Here is a 22,332-nt window from a genome sequence, read left to right on the forward strand (position 1 = left end):
CCTAATGACCTTTACTTACCAGGAATTTTAAACATATTCTTTCTCACTCACTCTTCACAAGTGTACATGGGAGGTGATGGTGTGTAAGTTTTACAGAGAGAAAAAAAACTAAAGTTCCTCGAGGTTGAGTAATTTCTCCAAAATCACATGACCAAGTGGCAGAACAGGAATTTGGACCCAGGTCTGCTGGGTGACATGTCATCTGCTGCTCAGTGCCCTACAGAATCTGGACCCCAGACCTTTTGGACAGTGTCCACTGCTGCCTTTCCCCAGCTCTCCAGGACAGAAAAGCCAATTAAGGAACCTCTGTCCCCTTGGGGACATTTCCAGTCTTAAGCGATTTCTCAATACTTCCAGTAAAGGTTTGTGATCCCTGTTAGGGCTTAACTAACATTCTTAATCAAAACACAGTTGACACTCTGTACTGTGAGATTTAAGAGATATTAAGGATTAAAACAGAAAAAGGTGCCGAGAAACATACAGAAAAAAGTCTTGGCACCTGAGCCCAGGATCCAGGCAACACTGGACATTTAAAATACTCATAATAAGCATAAATTCAAGATGCAGGGAGATGTTCCAAATGAAAATGAGCTCAGGGACATGAGGAGTCTTATTCTAGTACGCTCTGCACCCCCAGATTGCTGAGTGACCCTCAAATTACCTAAGTGTTCTGGTGCCCTTGGATTAAGGTCCAATGATCATGTTTGTTTAAATTAGCCGGAAGGCTCCAGCCCACCCCACAATCACTTGAATTTGTGTCAGAGTTCTTCTCTAACAGTGGGAAGTGCACTTACTTTAGACTAAGTCGCCCCCAGATGTTAACTGTCCGGGGAGGAGGCTGCTGTCCCTGCCCTGCCCCGACCTCGGATTTCCCGCCCTCGCTCCCAATGCCGGTTCCCGCCGGAAGTCAGGAACTCCCCTCACTTGCTTGAGCTCTTATAGGTCAGGGTCTCCTCCGCTGCTCTGCCACCCTGACATCACTCATGCGCCTGGGTCGCGTGTCACTGTGTCTTATCTCCTCTGCGCGTTCCCAAGACCATCGCAGAGTCTCTTCCCCAACTCACACGTGCCGTCCCCGCCCCCAGCGCCCTGCGTAGAACTCACAGTGGTTCGTCCTAAGTAAATATTTGCTTAGTGATACCCGGTGAACTGTGACTGTCAAAACACGAGAAATGTATATAATTTTTTTCTAAAAAAAAGTATCATGACAGCTCCCTGACCCTAGAAATAACTTGCACACCCAGCCCCTGGTTGGTATCATCCGAGGCCTTCTCACAGGTGGATAAACTATGGCCAAATGAGGCATCCCAGGGGAAGGGGAGAGGGTTTACTGAGCATTGCCACGCATGTCAGATCCTTCATGTGATCTCTGCTGATCCTGCACCAGCCCTGGGAGATGGAGGTTGTGGCCCCAGCACACACATGAGCCGACTGAGGCTGACAGTGGTCAAGCAGTCCAGCACCCTACTAGATAGGGGTGTTCTGTTTGCCCGGTGGGAGCAGAGTTCCTTCTGCTCCTACGGTGTTGCCTCCACACCCTGTTGCCTGGTGAAAGATGCTGGGATACTTCTCTGTCTTATTTTGATATCCACCCCCTTTCCACCTGTATGAAATGTAACCTCCCCTTAAAACTCAAGCCTCATCTCCCCTGCAAAGTTCTGTTCGGAAGATTCTAGCCCAGGCTGATTTCCAGTTTTCCCGAATGCCTCGAGCACCGATTTCACACATAATCCTACACTCTGCCTTGTGTGATCAATGAGCTTTTTATTGGGCAAAGGATGTTCCTGAGTTGAATCCTAAGACCCTAAGATGGGGAACTCTGTCTCATACATCTTTGAGACTTTCCAAGATCCAAGAGCCGTTTTGTGTATGTTCTGGTCGTTGGTTGGTGTTGTTTTGTCTTGTTTTCTTTCCCTTCACGTGTGTACCTTTGTCGTTATGCGTATTGTCTTCTGCTGTACGTGTGGAGTTGAACAAGACAAACCCTCTTTTCATGGCCTCACACACTCGGGGGGAATGTAGGTGTGTCTTGCTATCCCACTCTTTTCATGCCTCAGTTCAGAGAGTGAGGTTAGGGGTTCAGTAGGGAAGGATACCAAATTCTCTAAATCAATTTAGGTCCTGAGATTTGGATAGCAGATAGTGAGAGTTTGGATGGCCGTGGACTTTATCTGAAATTTTAACTGAATCTTTCTCAGTTCTGAGTTTGGGGGGCAAGGGGGTGCTGGTAGAATAAAGCACATACTTCCCACCACAGGTACAAAGTAAGTGTTGTAGGCTTAAATCAAGTTGCAGGGGGTAAGCTAGGAGCAAGGAGCCATTTCCCTGGATGCAAGAATTCAGTCAATCAACAGGAAATTATTGAGGCCACCGTGGGTCAGAGCCGAGCTAAGAGCTGGACACTCACACCTTCTCTGTTTCCCCCGAGCAGTAAACAGTGGAAATCAGTGTGTAACATAGCAATAGGAAGATGCCTGTTATCAGGGGAACACAGAACAGGGGTGGATGTGCCCAGAGAATGTTGAGGAGGGTGGGGAAGTGACGATTGTTCCATGGATGATTGTGAAGTGTCAGTCACACACCGGGCACTGTTGGATACACTTGACCCATATAAATGAACAAATCTGCCAAAGGGCCTTGCCGCCCAGAAACTTACATTTTATGTTTTTATAAATTTATTTAATTTTAATTTTTACTTTTGACTGCGTTGGGTCTTCACTGCAGTGTGCAAGCTTCTCCTTGAGGTGGCTTCTCTTGTTGCAGAGCACAGGCTCTAGGCACGCAGGCTTCAGTAGCTGTGGCTCACGGGCTCTAGAGCGCAGGCTTTGTAGTTGTGGCTTGCGGGCTCTAGAGCGCAGGCTCAGTAGCTGTGGCTCGCGGGCTCTAGAGCGCAGGCTTTGTAGTTGTGGCTTGCGGGCTCTAGAGCGCAGGGTCAGTCGTTGTGGCTCGCGGGCTCTAGAGCGCAGGCTCAGTAGTTGTGGCACACGGGCTTAGTTGCTCCACGGCATGTGGGATCTTCCCGGACCAGAGCTCAAACCCGTGTCCCCTGCATTTGCAGGCGGATTCTTAACCACTGCGCCACCAGGGAAGCCCTGAAACTTACATTTTAGACAGTCTTCCAGGACTTAGGAGGCAGCGGTGCTTGTGCTGGTTCTGGAAGGTCAGGTGACACCTGGGCGGTGAGGACAGAAACCAGTGTGGAAGGACCAATCTACTGGGAGGGCACAGAGAGGCCAGAACTTCACCAACTGGTTTCCCTGGGATATCCCTACAGCAGAGACTGGAGAACAGTTTGATCTGACCAATAACTATTTCAGCAAAAGCTTCCTTCGCCGGGTTGCTAAGGTTCTGCCCTCCTGAGCTGGGTGCTTCGTTAGTGGACGGTGCCTTCCTCAGTGCCCATCGGAGGGGTGGAGGGAAGGATGCCGACGGGTAGACCACTCGCCGTTTTGAATATTACCGTCCACACGGGAAAGGAATCACCCACAGACTGAGATCGGGGACCTCTGGCTAAAACTTCTCAGAGGACCCAGACGAGGACTGTCAAACCCCGGGCCCCTCAGTGTTCACTTGGCCACCCCCAGAGCCCCTTCAGCCAGGAGTGACCCCTGCCTCGGTTCTGGTGGAGGCCACAAGGTTCTGATGGCTTGTGCTTCTCTCGTTTCAGACTGCTCTGCCATGACCACAGCGCGGTGCCGGCCCACCTGGGACCTGGCCCTGGACCCACTGGTGTCCTGCAAGCTGTGTCTCGGGGAGTACCCAGTGGAGAAGATGACGACCATCGCCCAGTGCCAATGCATCTTCTGTACCCTGGTGGGTCTTGCAGAAAACGCCAGTTTAAAAGAATTTCAGGAGGAGCCTTTTTCACTTTTGTTTTTGGAGATACCATGCAGCCCTTTGCCCTCACTTTTACCCAGTTATTGGAGGCGTTCTCCTCCAAATCAGTCAGGCTCCCCAAGCAGGTTCGACTGCAGGCGCCCGTGGTGCAAAGGTAATCAGTTAAACAGAATCTTAGGAGCTGGGAACGCAGTTGAGAAACCCTGATCATGGCGTGTGCGCTCCTTTCTGAAAAGGAAAAGCTTCACCACAGCTCCCTTTAGATTTAATTGAACAATGACATGCCTGAGATTGCAGGGGTGCTGGCCTGGTGAGTGCGTACGGCGGAATAGTCAGCTCTCCGTGTCAGCTGTCACTGCTTTAGCACGAAGCTGGAGAGGCTGCATCTTGAAATCGCATTTGAATTTCCTGAAGATGCAGCCAGCGTCATCCTGGGCCAAATGGCCTGCTCTTAACGCCTGTAGGGGCTTCTGTTTCCCTCAGGCCTCACTCAGACCCAGCATTTTACCTATCAGAAGAGAAAAATGATTGTGTAGTGTTTGTTTTCATTTTGTCTCGTTTAATTTTGCTTGGTTTTTCTTCCCATTCAAGGAATACAAAAAAAAAAAAAAAAGAAAAAAGAAAAGTCTGGAAAAACAATATTCCTTTAAATTGTGAAAAACTAAAAAAAGTTTCTGAATTAGACTACTGTTATAAATGGACTATAGAAATGGCCTTCCCGTGTATTGTTCAGATGTCTGGATTGGGTTCTGTCCCTGACAGCCTCCTCCTGATTTTCAGTGACTTCTTTCTTCCTGCCCCTATTTTACAGACCTTATTCTGTTTCTCTGTTTTACAGACCTTGTCTGTTTGGGACCTATGTGCATTCAATAGCATCATCTGCATTTTACGGATGAGATGGAGCTTTCAATCGTTTAAGTCTGGGTATCTGACTTCCCTTTATGTTAGACACTGGCTTCCTGAGGCCACATTTCTGTCCCCAAATGCCTGGTCTGCAGCGGGGCCCGTGACAGATAATCAGCAGAGGCAGCAGGGTTGAACCGCACAGTCAGCCTCAGCCGTGTGCTTAGCAGCCGAGAAATGTGCCTCCGTAAAGCCCCAGGAAAGTAACTTCAACCTGGAGCACTGGAAGCTGCTTTGGGCTTTTTCTGAGCTGGGGAAGGATGGGAGGGAGAGAGCCCTGGGGGGAGGTGGGTGGAAAGACAGATGTGCAGCCAATGAACACAGAGAATTGGACTCGTTTTCATTTCTGGAGGATGAGATGGTCCAGCGTCGGGATGGATTAGAGTTCTCTTTATGCAAAAAGTGCCTCCCTCTTGCCTGAAGGGAAGTTTTCCGCAATCTCAACCAATTGGCTTGATTCCCGTCTGCAGATGTGCCTGTAGGCGAGCTTGCTGCCACTCGCCGTCCCCTGCCTGCGTCGTGTGGGGAGGGCCTCATGGGACCACGGCTTCTTTTCTTCCACTGTGAGGTCGCCCATTCACCCTGGCATGGTTTTACCCAGCCTTTCATTTGTTGTCATTGTTGTTACAGTTTTCTATTTCTAGAGCATAGTAGTGAAAATAAATAAGCAAGTCTAATTCAGATCAAACACTTAATTTAAGTCAGGGACTGTGAATAGAGGAAAATAACATTGTTTTCTCAAAGAGGGGTTTGCTGGGAGCACTGAGAAACAGGTGACAGCTGTGATTGTTTTCTCACAGCCATTTATTAAAAATTAAGATGTTGAGGCAGGCTTACTTGTGTCCGCAGCTCCCTGCAACATGAAGCACAGGAAACACCTGCGTGTCGCAGACTGGGGGAAGGCGCCCGTGTCCCCGAGGGCTTCCGTCACCTGCCATCCCCTCTGTGTAGGCCTCAGGGTCCCCCAGCCAGCAGAACTGCCACTGTCTTTTTCCTGGGGACAGACCTGGGAAGGTAGGAAAGAGTGAAGAGAGAAAATTGTGCAAAGCTGAAAGGGGGCACTCTTCAAATAAAAACTACTAGAGAATTATGGGCTTTAGGTCTGAGGTAGATTGACCTCAAGGAGGAAGGGGCTCGAGAGCAAAGCCCGGTGTTTGGGGTCAGGCATCAGGGCACTGAAACGCAAGCTATTTCTGACCTCAGCCTCCCTCGTGTGCCTCATCTGTATAATGGAGCTGAACGGAGTTTACCCTGAGGTTCAGGAAGCACACGTGTGAAGCAGTTGCCACGTGGAGGCTCAGATCCTCTCCATCTCGCTTCTGAGCTGGGACTTAGAACCGCAGGGATCTGAAGGAGCTCTGGGCAGCTTTCCCCAAGTGTGTGTCCTGAGGAACGCTTGTCCTCAAAGATGCACTCAGACGATCTGTGTGGTTCAGTGGATTTACTGCACACAGCATGCCGTGTCCCTCTCTGTACCCTTGCCCCTGGGACACTCTGGGTGCCCAAGGGCACAAAGCAAGCCCCGAGGAATCCACACAAGGGACAACTGTTGATTTAACTTGCGTCTCCCCAAATTACTCGAGTACCAGAAATATGTGCCTACCAGGTACTAACGTGGCATGACCATGACACATGTTTGTGTCCATGACACTGCACGGACATTGTCCCTTGCCAGTCCCACTGGCACTGCCTTTGTGTAGGCATTAAGCGCTTCAGGTGGCATGAGGGTCCCGCCCGTGACCCAGGAAGCCTGCAGAGCTGGGGCTCCCAGTGATGGTAACAAAATGGTAGCAGCTGCAGACGGCACGTCCTCACCCCGCGCTGTCCACAGGTAGAGCGAGGGTATCTCTCTCGGTAACTTGTGGGTGAAGAAGACACGTGTGTTCCCAGGAAACCCTCTGGCCTCCTTGGCTGTGTGACCGTCATTGATCCTGCTCTTGGGGCCGGCGAGTTGGGGCACTGCTCACAGGCTCCACAGGCGTGGTTTTCATTTTTACGTCTGGATTTAGGGTCCCCTTAAAACTTCACCTTGTGGATGAAAAAACAGCTTCTCTGATTGCTGGTGGTTTACCCCGTGCCTTGCAACATGGCCAAGCTTCCCATAAGACCCTGCAAAGTGGGCAGGATTCTCCATCTCCTCAAAGAGACACTGCAGCTCAGAAAGATGGGACGAGCTGCTCTAGAACGTTCACTGGGTGTGCCTTGACTCCGGTGCATTTGCTTTTTGCATTAAAACCTGATGCGTGTGCATAAACCATGCAGAAGAAAGTGCTGACTCCTGGTATCAGCTTTGCTGACAAACGTGACAAAGAACTGAAGGGCTGCTGGGAGGCACCTGCAGGCCATGTCCTGGCTCACGGGCACTGGGCTTCCTTCTCACGCCCCCCAGATCTCAGTACCTTCCTACCCAGGAAGGACACTTGGGTCCCTCTCTCTCTCTCTCCCCGTTTTGTGCACTTGATTCTGAATCTCAAAGCCGACCTCCCTGTTCTCTTGCAGGAGGCCCATCCGCATCCTGCTGCAGTCAGGGTCCTGGAACCCTGCCCCATTGATGGCAAGGCACCCAAATGGGCATTCTCGGTCTCCCCAGCCCCTTCGTATTCATGAGATAAAAGACAAACAAAAGTCTTGGTTTCTCCATTCGATGGAATAATCTTCAGTCGTTTGGAAAATCTAGACAGCTGAACCTAACGAGGCTGGGTGAACAGAGTGCCCCTCTGTTAGAATTAGCCCTCAGGTGCCACCGATTCTGAGCCGTTGCCCATGTACTGCCATTGTCACACCCTCAGACCCTCAAACTCGTCCTATCCTTGCATCCCCTTCTCTCACGTGCCTTCTTAAATTCACATGCACACAACACACAGATCCCACACAACTGTACATGAAACACACTCATTCTACTTTCAGGAAGAGTTCAGCCCAAGGTTTATCTGTTGCTTCTGCATTTCCAGCCTCTTGGACTTTTGGTGCAGAGTAAATGAATATTTGTTGAGTGGATGAAAGGGAGGACCCTTTTGTGTCCCTGACTCTGATTTCCATACGTTAGCCCTGCCCACCACAGCCAGCTCTGTCTGGCCTTCCCTGGGAGGTCTTGGTGATGAAGGTGATATGGTTTGGTGAAATGCTCACACTTGCTTCTCCGCGGCTTAGGAAAAGGGTGACCTTGTCTTACACACACGGCGTCTCCTGCAGCTCGTTTAGAAGCCCAAGGGTGAGGAGAGCACCCTCCCTGCGGAGGAGAGAATGGTGTCTTCTCCCCAGAAAGGCCCAAGGACAGCCGGGGACCAGAGCAGTGAGGTTACCTGGAGCAGGGCTGACCGTGGGGCTGCACCTGGCCTTCAGCAAAGCCGAGGGGTCGGAGCTCAGGGGAGCTTAGTCCAGGAGACAGCAGATCCTCTGGTTTGTCAAGAGCAGAGGACGAAGAGGACACATAGATGAGAGCTGGGTTTTGTTTTCTGGGGGGTTTCTTTGGGTAGAAAGTAAGTCTGAATTTTGTTTTCCTCTAAAAATTTTACAAAAGCAACCTTCATACTCTGGACTCCCCTGCTTTGGGTAAAGTCACATTCCTGCAGCCCGGAGCAGCGTCGCTGCCAGAACATTCACCACGGGGCCGGCTGGGTGGCCTGCTCAGGTTTCCAGCTCCTGGTGGCATGGCCAGGGGGCGGGGGGGGATGCATAAAGCATCCTTGTCATGCCTGCTGTGCCAGGCGGTGGCTCCCGCCTCCCTGAGGACAGCTCTGTGAGGAAGGGCTTGCCCTCCCCGCCTGCAGAGACGCCTGGGATGCCACGCCGTCCAGCTGCTCTTTGGCAGTGACCTGAGGTCCACGCCGCCACGGGTCTCCCCTCCTCTGCACGGCTGCCGAGTGTCCGTGTCCATGTGGGTGTCGGCTTGTCGTGTGTGTGAGCGCTCAGCTCCCCAGATGTTGGCATCTGCCTTTCCCTGCGGCGTCGTTAATCTCTTGCTTTCTACCAGCACTCACAGGCACAGGGACTGGAGAGAGAAACCGTTCTTGCTTCCGAAGCGCCTGCCTTCTAATGGGGGAGGAAGGTAGGCAGACCCTCGGCGATGGAGGCTGAGGGGGTGCCGAGCAGAACACGTGGTGCGTGTGCGGGCGCCGTGCCGGAGCACTGGGGGCCCTGGGGCGCCGACTGTAGAGGCACCCTTTTCTGTCCGCCAGGCTTGTCTCATCCCACACCGTGGAGGACGGGGGCTCAGAGAGGCACAGCTCTGGCTCCAGTCACACATCTGGCAAGCGGGTTCGCTGGCATCCCAACCCAGGGCGGGGATTCCAGGGTCCTTGCTGTTTGAACACGTAAACAGTGGATCTTAGTGAGCAGAAGCTACTCAGGCACCTCTGAGCACAGTTTCTGGAGGTTTCTTTCGGCTGTTAGCATCATCGGTAGCCAGCAGGCCTCCAAGGGAGAAAACAGATGAATTTCAGGCCTGCTGCAGACTTTACAGCAGGCAGAGGTGTCCCTGTGGCCCCCTTCTCCTTGGCAGAAAAGTTCTGGCACAGCGGAGGTACCTTAGCAGATCAGCAGTGCGGCCTCTGCCTTTGGACTGGGTTTCAAAGAGTTGGATGACAGAGTGGAAAACGAAAGGCCTGGAACATTCTGCGGCTCTCTACAGCCCCCCTCCCTCCTCCTGCCCTTTGTGTGGTAGACGCTCCTTTGCTGGGACGTCTTGTCCCTCTGGCCAGCTTTCCACCTCTGAGATGCCTTCCTGACCACCCGCGCCCCTGAGGTGGGACCCCACTGGAGCCCCAGCACAGTGCGTCTTAAGGATCTGCACACGCATCTTTTCCCACAGGGGCCTTGGGGTCTTGATGTCGTGGAATGTCCTGGCATCCAAGCATCAGGGACACATAAAGACACAGTCTAGTTTGACTCAGTCTTTGCCACAATGCTTTGTACTGAAAGAAAAAAAAAACCTCATGAGGTAACAGAAAATAAGTAATAAATGATTGCTTATGAAAGAGCTCTTGATTGGGGAGGAAGAAGGCACAGTTTAAAAAAACAAAACCCTCACCTCTTTGGAGTCAGGCACACGTGGGTTTGAGCTCGAGCTCCTACACTTACAGACTCCACCTCTGGGCCCGTTTTTTTTTTTTTTTTTTAGTTTCTGCTTTATAACAAAGTGAATCAGTCATACATATACATCTGTTCCCATATCCCTTCCCTCTTGCGTCTCCCTCCCTCCCACCCTCCCTATCCCTGCTCTCTAGGTGGTCACAAAGCACCGAGCTGATCTCCCTGTGCTATGCGGCTGCTTCCCACTAGCCATCTATTTTAAATTTGGTAGTGTATATATATCCATGCCACTCTCTCACTTCGTCCCAGCTTACCCTTCCCCCTCCCCATATCCTCAAGTCCATTCTCAAGTAGGTCTGTGCCTTTATTCCTGTTTTACCCCTAGGTTCTTCATGACATTTTTTTTCTTAAATTCCATATATATGTGTTAGCATACGGTATTTGTCTTTCTCTTTCTGACTTACTTCACTCTGTAGGACAGACTCTAGGTCCACCCACCTCATTACAAATAACTCTGGGCCCGTTTCTAACCTCCCTGAGCTTTGCTCTCACCTCCATAAAATGGGAGTGATTATCGCCTCCCAAGAGCCTCCTGTTTGTTTAGTTGGCTAATACAGGTAGTGATTAACACAGGGTCCTGAGGCATTTGGTTACAGAGAGCTATAATTAATATGATAGGAGGAAATATCAATACATCAGTGTCTGCCTTTGTCCTGTATATCTTGACTGAGGTTTCTCTGGCATTATTTTGTGCTCATTTCAAGACATCTTTTTGCTATTAGATTGAAAAACATAGCTTGTGAGTCATGGCCTGCTTTATATCTGGAGGAAGCCCGGGCTTGTTTTCGATGGATGCTTGGTCAGACACTTGGATCCTCATCTCTTTTTATATAGTAAACAAATGGATGCTTCCAGAGCACAGTCATTTTGCAAATTGCATAGCGTCCTGCTAATGGCATAGGACATACGCTCCTGGGTAGTCCTCCGCAGCCGTGACACACTGCTCGTTGATACGTGCGGTCTCTTCAACAGCGTCGTTTAGACTCGGAGATGCCCCCGGGTATGTACGTCACACCAGCTTTCATTGCTGCATTTTGTAAATCTCTCATCATGTACTTCTCTGCACAGTATTGTGAGAGTTTTCAGCATTTTATCATTTTACGGCATTCCAGTGTCCTCCAGAGACTCAATTTAGACAAACTTAATTGTAGAAAGTAAAATAGTGATCTTGTTGCTAAGGTTTTGATTTTTTTTTTCACCTGTAAGACATCTGTCACCCAGATAGACACACCGCAGGTAACAGCGGTCCCTCTTACTTAGCTGGTCCGTGTGTTGGGAACTGTGCCAGGTGCTTTTACCTAGTTTCTTTCTTACGGTTGCAAAAGCCCAGCAAGATGGGCATCTGTATTCTGTAGTCAAGGGGGCTGTGGCCCAAACTCATCACATCACCGGTCCGCGGCTCTGCCTGGAAGGGCGGGGATTCCAGGTGTCTCTGTAGCTCTGAAGCCTGCAGTGTTTCTCTTCCTCAGCCTCTGCCCCCAGCCCCACACAGGACACTGGCTTTCCAGTCACCTCCCACTGTGAACAGACCTTGCTGTAGGCGTTCAGCGCACCACCAAACCACGGTGCCATCTTCCCAGAGAGGTGCAGGCCTGATGGAGGCTCGGCGTGACCCCCTCCCTCCTCCCCTGCCCCTCCCTCGTTCTGGGAAGCTCCTGTGTTGGCTTTGATGAGTTTACCTCTGAAACCTCTGCCATCTGAGGCCTCAGAGGGAGTGCCAGGACTAGGCTCATCCTCACTCGGTTCTCTGGAGTTCTCTTCATCATCACTGCATTGGGGAGACCTAGACGATCTGGGAAAAACCCAAGTTCAGGGCCCGCGTGGTCACAGGGAGCTTGGACAGGACAGAGGGATATGGGGCCCTTGGGTCGTAGGCACCGAGGCTGCAACTGACACGCGGAGTCTTAGCGTTGTGTTCAGTGCTCTTGAGAGAGGCTGTAGGAGATGGGTCTTTTCGAGGATTACCTTGGTTTCTGTTTTTTAAAGAAATTGCCATCTTTAGAGTCTTTAGTGAATGAAATATTCTGGTTTGCTAAAATGGTGAGAATTACCCATTTAGATCAATTGTCATTTATATATTGAGCATACACGCTTTTCCATGTAGTCTTCTAGACTCTTTCTCTTTTTGTTTTTTAATATAAATTTATTTATTTATTTATTTATTTATTTAGACTGTGTTGGGTCTTCGTTGCTCTGTGCGGGCTTTCTCTAGTTGCGGCGAGCGGGGCTTACTCTTCATTGCGTTGCGCGGGTTTCTCCTTGCAGTGACTTCTCTTTGTTGCAGAGCACGGGCTCTAGGCGCATGGGCTCAGTAATTGTGGCACGTGGGCTCAGTAGTTGTGGCTTGTGGGCTCTAGAGCACAGGCTCAGTAGTTGTGGTGCTCGGGCTTAGTTGCTCCGTGGCATGCGGGGTCTTCCCGGACCAGGGCTCGAACCCGTGTCCCCTGCATTGACAGGCGGACTCCTAACCAATGAGCCATCAGGGAGGTCCTTGACCTCTTTCTCTTGCACAATATTCTTTCGACTCCACCATGAGGTAGGCTGAACCACCCTAAAATGCAGGTCCAGAAAATGAGGCTGGTAGAGAGGCAGACTTGTTCAAAGCACAGAACCAGTGGAAACTGCAGCTGGATCTGATTTTAGGCCCATCCGTTCCTAGTAACCATGCATTCTTATAATGAAATGGATTAGACATTTTGAGGGGAGGAAGAGGCTTAGGAAACAGCTTATGTGCTTTTCTTTTTTTTTTTTTTTTTGAATTTTTGAATTTTATTTTATTTATTTTTTATTCAGCAGGTTCTTATTAGTCATCAATTTTATACACATCAGTGTGTACATGTCAATCCCAATCGCCCAATTCATCCCATCACCACACCCCCTGCCGCTTCTCCACATTGGTGTCCATACATTTGTCCTCTACATCTGTGTCTCGATTTCTGCCCTGCAAACCGGTTCATCTGTACCTTTTTTCTAGGTTCCACATATATGCGTTAATATACAATATTTGTTTTTCTCTTTCTGACTTACTTCACTCTGTATGACAGTCTCTAGATCCATCCACGTCTCTACAAATGCCCCAATTTCATTCCTTTTTATGGCTGAGTAACATTCCATTGTATATATGTACCACATCTTCTTTATCCATTCGTCTGTCGATGGGCATTTAGGTTGTTTCCATGTCCTGGCTATTGTAAATAGTGCTGCAATGAACATTGGGGTGCATGTGTCTTTTTGAATTATGGTTTTCTCTGGGTATATGCCCAGGAGTGGGATTGCTGGATCATATGGTAACTCCATTTTTAGTTTTTTAAGGAACCTCCATACTGTTCTCCATAGTGGCCGTATCAATTTACATTCCCACCAACAGTTTTTGTGCTTTTCTTGATGAATCACTATGACACGTAATAGTGTTATTATAATAGTGTAGTGGTGGTGGAGTTATGAGCCCCAGTATTACACTGGGCTGTGACTGAAAGGAGGTTTGGAGATGCTGGTGAGATATTGTGCTTTGCTGTCCTTTCACTGCAAGGTCTGGTTTCCCATGCTCTTTGAGTTCTGACGTAAGCGCTTCAGTGTTTGTCTCAGTCACATTTGGTAGTGAGCTTGCAACTAAGGAAGGTCATGACCTTCCTTCTACTTGTTGTTTACAAAGTGCTTTTTAAGGGAGTATTGGATTTCTACAACTAGCAGACAGTGAAGCAAGAGTAAACCGGCGTTGGGAAAGGCCTCCTCACTTTGGTATGAACTTTGCTTTGTGTCCCTCACTGATTTTTCTGACTTACTTCAGATGTCCAGCCAGACTGCCAAGTAGGGGAAGGTGGTAGCAAGTAATTGCCCAGTAAGTAAGGGGTCACTGAAGGAGGATGGGCAGCCATACCTGGGTTCTCAGTGGGGGGTGCAGGGGCGATTTAGAGGCAGGTGAGGCTGGGTTGGAATCTGGGCTCTGCCCTTGCTGTCTGGGTAAGCTGGCAGTTCCTTCTTTGGTGACTCAGTGTTCACACCTGAGTGATGACATGGTCACACCTTTCCTGCGAGAATGTTCTAAGGAGCACGTGAAACAATGGAATATAGGGGACTGAGCATGGCGCCTGACGTCTGATGTGTGTCTGAGGGACGCGGCTTCCCCGATTCCCTCGATGCCTCTGCTCCTGCCCTGGGCGCACTGGCATGGTGTTTGCCGAGGTCGGGCCCAGGGGTCCAGCCCGCCTCCCTAGTCCCGGTGCAGAAGAGGTACCCCGCAAATATTTGTTGAGTGAATACAGCCCCTAATTTGGTCGTTGCTATGGCTACATGGCAAATATACAAAAAAACGTATTGGAACAATGTTCTTGATTTGTTCTTCTTTTTTTTTTTTAATGCCTCACTGCTCCTTCAGCCTTAAGGAAGTAAAGATGTTTACAGATATTTCTCTGTTTTTTTCTCTTTTTTTCAGTGCCTGAAACAGTATGTGGAACTCTTGATCAAAGAAGGATTGGAAACTGCCATTAGCTGCCCTGATGCTGCCTGCCCCAAACAGGGCCACCTACAGGAGAACGAGGCACGTTCAGCTGGGGAAACTGGGGTGCACGCGCATGGGCTCCTCAGCGGATCGGGGGTTATGGGTTCTGTCTAGGCTGACCTGGTATTGTAGTCTAGCCCTCAGATTGCTATACTCCTTTTTCTTTTTTCCCTTAGATTGAGTGTATGGTTGCAGCTGAAATCATGCAAAGATACAAAAAGCTACAATTTGAAAGAGGTAGGTGCCCCAGTGTCTTAGCCAGTTATGATTCCTGTGACAGAATCCGGGTAACCTGGGGGAGTGCTTTTGGCGACTGTGATTATATATCATTTGACTACAGCAGAAGTGAAAACATTGATGTAAATTAGACTTCTAAAGTTCAGCTGTCATTTGAATTCTCTGCAGAGCTCATAGTTGGAAGGCCTCTGCTGGAGTTCTAGTTAGGAACAGGAAAGATTCATGAAACACAGCTTGCTTCTAGGGGCTTGGGATTTTGGGGGTAGTTTAAAGAGACCGTCGTGGGGCATTATTCTCCAGTCAGGTTAAGGCCTAACAGTCTGAGAACTAATTCTTAGACCTCCGGAGAATTTAAAAGATACAAAGGCCTGGAAGCAAGCCCCGAGCTCAGGCAGGGTGGAATCGTGGCGCTCACCATCCTGACCGCACGCATGTCCATCGCCTTCACAGGCTGCCTCATGAACGCTGGGACCAGTGGGTGCTGAGTCCTTAGTTCACCAAGTCTCCCAACAGCCCGACAAGGTTGTCTGTTAACCTGACACCCACAGAGGCTAACAGACGCGCCCTGGTTTCCATCTCTGGTGGGTAGTGGGGTGGGATGTGGACCAGGTCCCCCGCAGTGCCCTGCCCAGCCCTGCTGGCTGAAGCCGGGCTGCTCCAGAGTTCAGACATGCGGACCGTCCGGGATGGGTCTTTCTCTTTGCTGTCTGAAATACTTCAGGATCATAACATGGTATTTTAAAGTGTCTGTGGATTCTGTTTGGCCTCGTTTTCATATATATTCTGGACCTTGGGCTCATCTGAAAAGGAGCAGAATAAGACATGGGTAGAAGATGCTCTGTATGTAAAACTTTATTGTGAAGATGCTGCATCCGGATTGTAAAATTTTCAGCTCAGTTTGTGAGCACTGAAGTTTGCTCCTCACTCTTCCTGGACTGGTTCTCAGTCCTTGCCTGGATCAGGCATTTATGAGAGATGCAGCCCTGGGTGGCGTGTTTACAGGAAAACACCATCAGGATAGGAATGGAATGCGGAATAGACTAGAGGAAAGTGTCCAGAGACTCTTAGTTTAGCTGAATGTGGAAAGTTTTCTTTTTTTTTTTTTTTTTTAAGAAATGCTAAAGATAGCTGCATTTCCTCTTGAGGCTCACTTCTCAAGGAAAAAAATAAAAGGTAATGTGTGGCCAACCTAAAAAAAATCAAACAGGATTTTTGATGGCATTGAAATTTGTTTTCAAGAGTTTATTTATTTAAATGCCATATATTGTTTGGTTTGGGGCAGTTTATAGCTTAAATATAATGCCATGTGATACAAAAGTCAGTATGTGGAGCAATAAAATTAATTTGGATTTCTGAGACTTTGAGCGTCTTCTGAAAACATTTTCCAGTGGGAATCTTGAGAGAAACTGGCAGTTATTTGGGTTACAAGAAAATGAACTTTCTATGACATTGAATTTAAAAACGCAGCTGGGTAAATATTCCTACATAATAATTTTAACTGTGTTATTTCTTCCGAACTTTAGCTTAGTCAAAGATTTTTTTTTTTCCTTTGCATAATAATGAACCCAACTCGACTTAGGCTAAAAAAGTATCTCAAACCCATCACTTTAAAACATTTTTCTAGCATTACATTCAAAGCAGCAAAAAACACAAAAAGAACTCGGACTTAATAGGACCAGAGACCGGTCTGAATGAAATGTTAAAATGTTAGGGCTAATAAAATACAGCTATTGATTATAGCTGGTCACTGAGCAAATTCTGAGACAGGATCAGTGAGTAACTTTCAATGTACTCTCTCCCTTTGAAATTCATTTTCAAATGAGGATGGTGACTGGACTAAAACTGACAGTTGCCATGATTTTCTGACAACCTTTAGTTACTAAAAAGTCCTATGGTTAAAGTTTCAAACACTGTCTTCCTGTGAACTTTGTATGTCTCATCTTATATCAGAGGCTTGATTTCAATCTGAGTTTCCCCACTCCTCCAGCCAGGTCCTTGGGAAGCAGGAAGCCAGGAGGGAGGCTGTGAGGTGCTTTCTGAGCACCTACTCTCCCAACTGGAAGACCCCCAAGGCTGGGAACAAACAAGCTTCCAGGGAAGGTCCATCGCCCTTGCCTGCATGCCCCACTGGGCTACACACGAGCTCCTATTTGAGCACCGACCACACCACGCTGCAGGCGTTTGTTTATATATCCAGGGCAGTGAGAATGGACCAGTATAAGCGGGGATGCTGGGCCCTCCACAGTGTGCTTCTCAAAGGACAGTTGTGTTTAAGACAGAAAAACATCTTTATGTGGCACATACATACAATGGAATATTACTCAGCCATAAAAAGAAACAAAATTGAGTTATTTGTAATGAGGTGCATGGACCTAGAATCTGTCATACAGAGTGAAGTAAGTCAGAAAGAGAAAAACAAATATGGTATGCTAACACATATGTATGGAATCTAAAAAAAAATGATTCTGAAGAACTTAGGGGCAGGACAGGAATAAAGACGCAGACGTAGAGAATGGACTTGAGGACATGGGGAGGGGGAAGGGTAAGCTGGGATGAAGTGAGAGAGTGGCATGGACATATATACACTACCAAATGTAAAACAGATAGCTAGTGGGAAGCAGCCGCAGAGCACAGGGAGATCAGCTCGGTGCTTTGTGACCACCTAGAGGGGTGGGATGGGGGGGTGGGAGGGAGATGCAGGAGGGAGGAGATATGGGGATATATGTATGCATATGGCTGATTCACTTTGTTGTACAGCAGAAACTAACACAGTATTGTGAAGCAATTATACTCCAATAAAGATGTTAAAAAAAAAAGGAAAGAAAAACATCTTTTAAAAGAGTCTTGGGCTTTTTGATAAGTAGAGCTATTAGGGAACTGCTTCATTAATCTATTATGAATATACCTTTGGGAGATGGGAGTGAAGATGAGTTTCTTCTAGTGTGCCAGAAAATACACTGCTTGCCTTGTGTGAAAATATATACAAATATGTGTATATATAAATATTAGATACAGTATTTATAATAGTTATAATATATCATATGATATAATGTATCTAATGTATAGTATAAGATATATATGTAATATATAGACAGATAGACAGACATAGATATGTATGTACAAACACATCCTGGAAAGAAAACCTCTGCTGTTGCCTGGTGTGGATTTTCCTGTTGATTGCATCCCATCTTGTACATCCAGCTGGCAGACTCCAGCAGCGGGGTGATGATGTAGAATTCTAATAGACGTCTGAGAGAGGAGCCCAGGCTGTGCCCATAGGGGCATGTGTGCCGGCAGCACGACGGAAGGGTGTTCTGAGCTCGCAGATCCGTGGGGCAGAGTGTTTGCCCTCTACGTCTCCCACAGGGAGTCTCTCCCATAGGGATGGGCGGTGCCATAAGGACACAGGTCGCACAGTTGAAGTCGTTACCATGGAAACCCTAACTAGGTCTCCTCTGCTGTGCGCTGCATGATATAATTGGGCCTTTCATGAAAAGGCCCCCCCTCCCCCCCGCCGGCAGCCACGCGTGCCATCTAAGAGGAGTGGACGGAAGATGGCGCTCTGCCGTGAGACGCAGGCAGAGATTCTGCTGGTCCCCTCCTGACGTCACAGCCTCCTCAGAGCAGAAGCGGGGAGTGGTGGGAACCGGAAGGGTCTAAACTGGATAGTGTTGTCCCTTTAGGGGCAACAGCACTAAACACCTTGTCAAGTTGGCAGGGAAACAGACCCCGCTAAGGACATACCTGCTTGTGTTCTGCTGTTGGCAGGCCGAGCGCGCACATCCCGCAGCACCGCCCTCGGGGGCCGGGCACATAGGGGCCCCGTGATGTAGGTGCGGCAAACCCTGGCTCACCCAGCAGCACACCAGCACTGGAGGCAGAGCTCTTAGAGAAATTCCAGATGGTGGAGGGGGAGGGCCGCCTGCTAAAAGGCACAGGACCCTGGGGCAGCGGCCGTTGGTGGCTCCCCTGGTGCCCCAGGCCGCCTCTGCATCTCTTCCTCTGCCTTCCTCCTGCCTCCTCAGCCCAGGGGCCTGCAGGCCACTGCCCCACACACGTGCGTTTTCCCAGAAAACCACCACCTCGGATTGGACAGCCAGAGACAGTCTTAGAAAAGCCAGCACTCTCAGCTCATCGTGACAAGAGCGAATTTTACTCCTTCACACACTATTAGGGGCATCAGGAAGATTTTACCTTATTATAAAGAAAAACAATTAAAAAGTATCACATTTTCCTGAATGCAGGTGTTCCTTTGTATTAGTAAGTCTTCTAAAGCTTCTGCCAGGCCTACCAATTTGATACTTTTGTGCTGTTGATTAAGTCACCTTTTAAAAAAAGTTAGATTAGATTAGGAGTTGGCCAGCCATGGCCAGTGGGTCAAATTAGTACGGCCCCTGGCTTGGGGTTATAAATCAAGTTTTATTGGGACACTCATTTACGGATCGACACAGATGCCTTTGTGCTACCACAGCAGAGCTGAGGAGTTGGATGGAGACCTCATGGCCCTCAAAGACTGAAATACCTACTGTTAGCCCCCGGATTGGATGGTGAGATGGGTTTTAGTCCAGTTGTACCTGACAGGAGCTCATTCATGGCAGGCTGAATCCACATTTGATTGGGGAGCATGGCAAACACACGGGTGGCCTGTTGAGGTGAGGCCCGGGTGCCTGCAGCTCATGACAGCCCCAGCCTGTTGGAGGTCCCAGTGCCTACAAATCCTGTCTCTGATGTGGGTGAACCCACCCACCCTGGCCCTCGCTGGTCATGTGGCCGAGAAGCCTGCAAGGGCCTTTCACTGCTTCCAAGTTCCCAGCACAATGCAGTCCATTCCTTCTCAAGAGCGGCCCTCAGTGGCTGACTTGGAGGCCTTTGAACACACCCTGGAATCCTTTGGCCTCCCTCGCGGCGTTTTGGCCTTGCATCAGCATCCGTGTGGGTTCCTGCCCAGCTCTCCCTCCCGCTGGCCTGCATTGAGAGTCCAGTCACACTGGACAAAGGGTCCAAGGAACCAGTAACCAGGCTCACATGAAGGACAGCTCGGGACCGTTATTTAAAGAAATGCGAGATATGAAAGCAGATGTGAAGGAATGGGAGGGTTGTGGTGTTGTTTTTCAAAATCCACTTCCTGACTGATTTCATCAAATCAGGCTTCTTAGTGACATGGGCTCCACTTCAGAGGGAAAGCCAGCTGTTGAAGAGTGAATTTCATACAGGCCTTAGCTCAGGGCTTAGATTTGAACTTGGGAGGGAGACAGTCGTAAGTCAGAGGTCTGACCTTTGGTGAGAAGAAGAATCAGCCATCTCCCTTCCCTCTTTTCCTTCCATCCTTAACCAATATTTTGGGATGCCCGATGCACGCCCCACACTGGGCTAGGTTGTGAGGCTACGAGCCTGGAGGACGGGCCTGACTGCACGAAGCTATGTCCCAGGGCAGGTGGGCAGAGAGCAGGAGTGGTCCCTGGACCACGAGGCTTCCAGGGTGTAGGGGCTCCTGAGCCACGAGGACTCTGGGGATAGTTGGGGATCTGCTGTCCCCCACGTGAGTGGAGTGGGAAGTGGGGAGTGGCTGGGGGGGGGGAGGTAGAGCCAGATGGGTCCCGGATCGTGAAGGGGATGTTATATCTGACCTTGATTTCCTTTTCTCCCTTAAATACGTGAAGTCCGTGTCCATCAGTCCGAAGCCCCGCCAGATCCTTGGTCCTGCGGAGTTTGACTTGCCCGTTTTTATTCCCTGTGCCAGAGGTGCTCCTGGACCCCTGTCGGACTTGGTGCCCGGCGTCCACCTGCCAGGCTGTGTGCCAGCTCCAGGAGATGGGGCTGCAGACCCCGCAGCTGGTACAGTGCAAAGCCTGCGACACGGAATTCTGCTCCGCCTGCAAAGCCAGCTGGCACCCTGGCCAGGGCTGCCCAGAGACCATGCCCATCACCTTCCTTCCCGGGGAGACCAGGTATGCTCGGGGCACAGACTGCAGGCCGGGAGAAGGAATCAGGCTTCTCCCTCAATGTGCCTCTGGGGAGGACAGGGCTGCACCCCGGTCAGTCTCCACGTATGCTCTTCTCTTGGGTCTCATTCAGACCTGGATTTGTTTATTATTAATTTTTGAGAACTGATTATGTGCCTGGCACTGTGCCAGCCTCTGGAAATATAAAGTTGCATAAGAAACAGCATACACTCTGCCCATCCAGGAAGGCAAACGTATGAACAGTCAGTTACTATGCAGGGTCTTAAGTCCTGTGATACCTGAAGTTTTGCCAAGACGCCACTGTGCTGCAGATGATCCTAAATGGGGGTGCAGGAGCAGAAAAGAGGGGGGCAGTGGTTAGAAACACCAGAAGGATCGCCAAATACAGGCTCCTGGTACTTGAGGCCAAGGGGGCCACATGTGCCTGAAATGGGGGCCTTGGCAGGAAGGATGCGGTAAACCACTATAGCGGTTTTGCCCTCCCGTCCCCCGCCAGACCCTCAGCTGGGACGGCCAGGTGGACACCACAGCATCACTCTGTGTACCTTGAAATTTAGTAGCCTGAAGCATAGAAACTGATAGTATTCAGCTGTTTTGTCCTCCAGTATCTTCAGTGGCATCTGGTTCAATCAGGTAGAGATGGCCCAGCGCCGGTTGAGGCCACTTCCTGGTGGACTAAATCTCTCACCATCCACCCGAAGGTGTCACCAGCCTGTCTTCCTCTGTCCCCATCTGCCGCCCCCGCCCCTCTCCCCACAGCTCGACCTGCCCAGGGACCCTCGTGGCGACGCCGGACACACCCCTGTCCCCTGCCGCCTGCACCTCTGCGCTGTGCCTGGAATGTCCCTTCTCTGCCCTCCTGCTCTCCCTGGGGACTCCTTGCCACCCTCGAGGACATGGCCTCTTTTGTCAAGCTTCCCAGTTCCCAGGGCAGGGTTGGAGACCCACCCTCTGTGTCCCCCTTGGAGATGTCTGCATTGATGAGAACACCAGCCCTGTTGGCTGTTAGTTCATCTGTTGATGTGACCAGTCCCTCCAGTAGGCTGAGCTCTTGTGTGTGTTTGGGCGTTGTCACCCCAAATCTCGGCATACAGCAGGCGCCGAAACACTAGAACGATCACTTAACTTATACTTAGGGTCTTGATCCTTCATAATTTTGCGAGAAGAGCCACACTGCGAGTGTGACAGATTACACATAACCGGGAAAGCTGGATTTCCGGGCTGGGGAAGAGGCAGGTAGAGGGCAGGCGGGGCTGTGCCCTCGTGAAGCAGTCGGGTGACTGTTTAAGAGAAGGCCCTGCTTAGTGAGTGAGGGGCTCCTCCCTTCCAAGGACCAGCAAAACCCGGAGTCAGGAAGAGCCGGTGTCCTGCTCTTGGGAGGGATGGAGAAGGGATCCATAAAACCTTCTTAAGGTGGAGGGTGGTGGGTGTTGAGTGCCTGACGACTTAGTATTTCTTCATCTGTGGTGTTCTGGTCTCATGGAGGTTATTGCCCAAAGACCGCAATCATGTCACGATGGCACGACGTACGTGTATATTAAATCATCCGTGATATACCTTAGAAAGAACGAGAACAAACAAAATGAAAAAAAAATCAGGTTGTGCAACCTAAGAAACTGACACAAGGGCAATTTGAATAAGAACTCACAAATCTCATTTTGTGAAAATATATAAAACAAAGATTTTACCCAAAAAAATCTGACTTTCTGGCTTATCCAGCCACGTGGAACTACATCCCCACCAGGAGACAGGTGTCTGGAGCTGGACAGCAACCCCTTTTTATCTGGGGTTTCTGGCATCTTT

General features: G+C 49.6%; 1 protein-coding gene across 9 annotated transcripts in view; it reads left to right on the forward strand.

The window, feature by feature from the left end:
* RNF144A (ring finger protein 144A) overlaps window positions 1–22,332 on the forward strand; it is a 116,567-nt gene that overhangs the window by 74,791 nt on the left and 19,444 nt on the right. For all 9 annotated transcript variants that reach the window (XM_060116716.1, XM_060116715.1, XM_060116713.1 and 6 more), the window contains 4 exons: window positions 3,668–3,813; window positions 14,264–14,368; window positions 14,506–14,566; window positions 20,307–20,514. In XM_060116716.1, the coding sequence (XP_059972699.1) occupies window positions 3,679–3,813; window positions 14,264–14,368; window positions 14,506–14,566; window positions 20,307–20,514 (509 nt within the window). In that variant the 5' untranslated portion in view covers window positions 3,668–3,678. The remainder of the gene's footprint in view (window positions 1–3,667; window positions 3,814–14,263; window positions 14,369–14,505; window positions 14,567–20,306; window positions 20,515–22,332) is intronic.

The sequence above is a fragment of the Mesoplodon densirostris genome, chromosome 14 (assembly GCF_025265405.1).
Source record: "Mesoplodon densirostris isolate mMesDen1 chromosome 14, mMesDen1 primary haplotype, whole genome shotgun sequence".
Classification (NCBI taxonomy): Eukaryota; Metazoa; Chordata; class Mammalia; order Artiodactyla; family Ziphiidae; genus Mesoplodon; species Mesoplodon densirostris.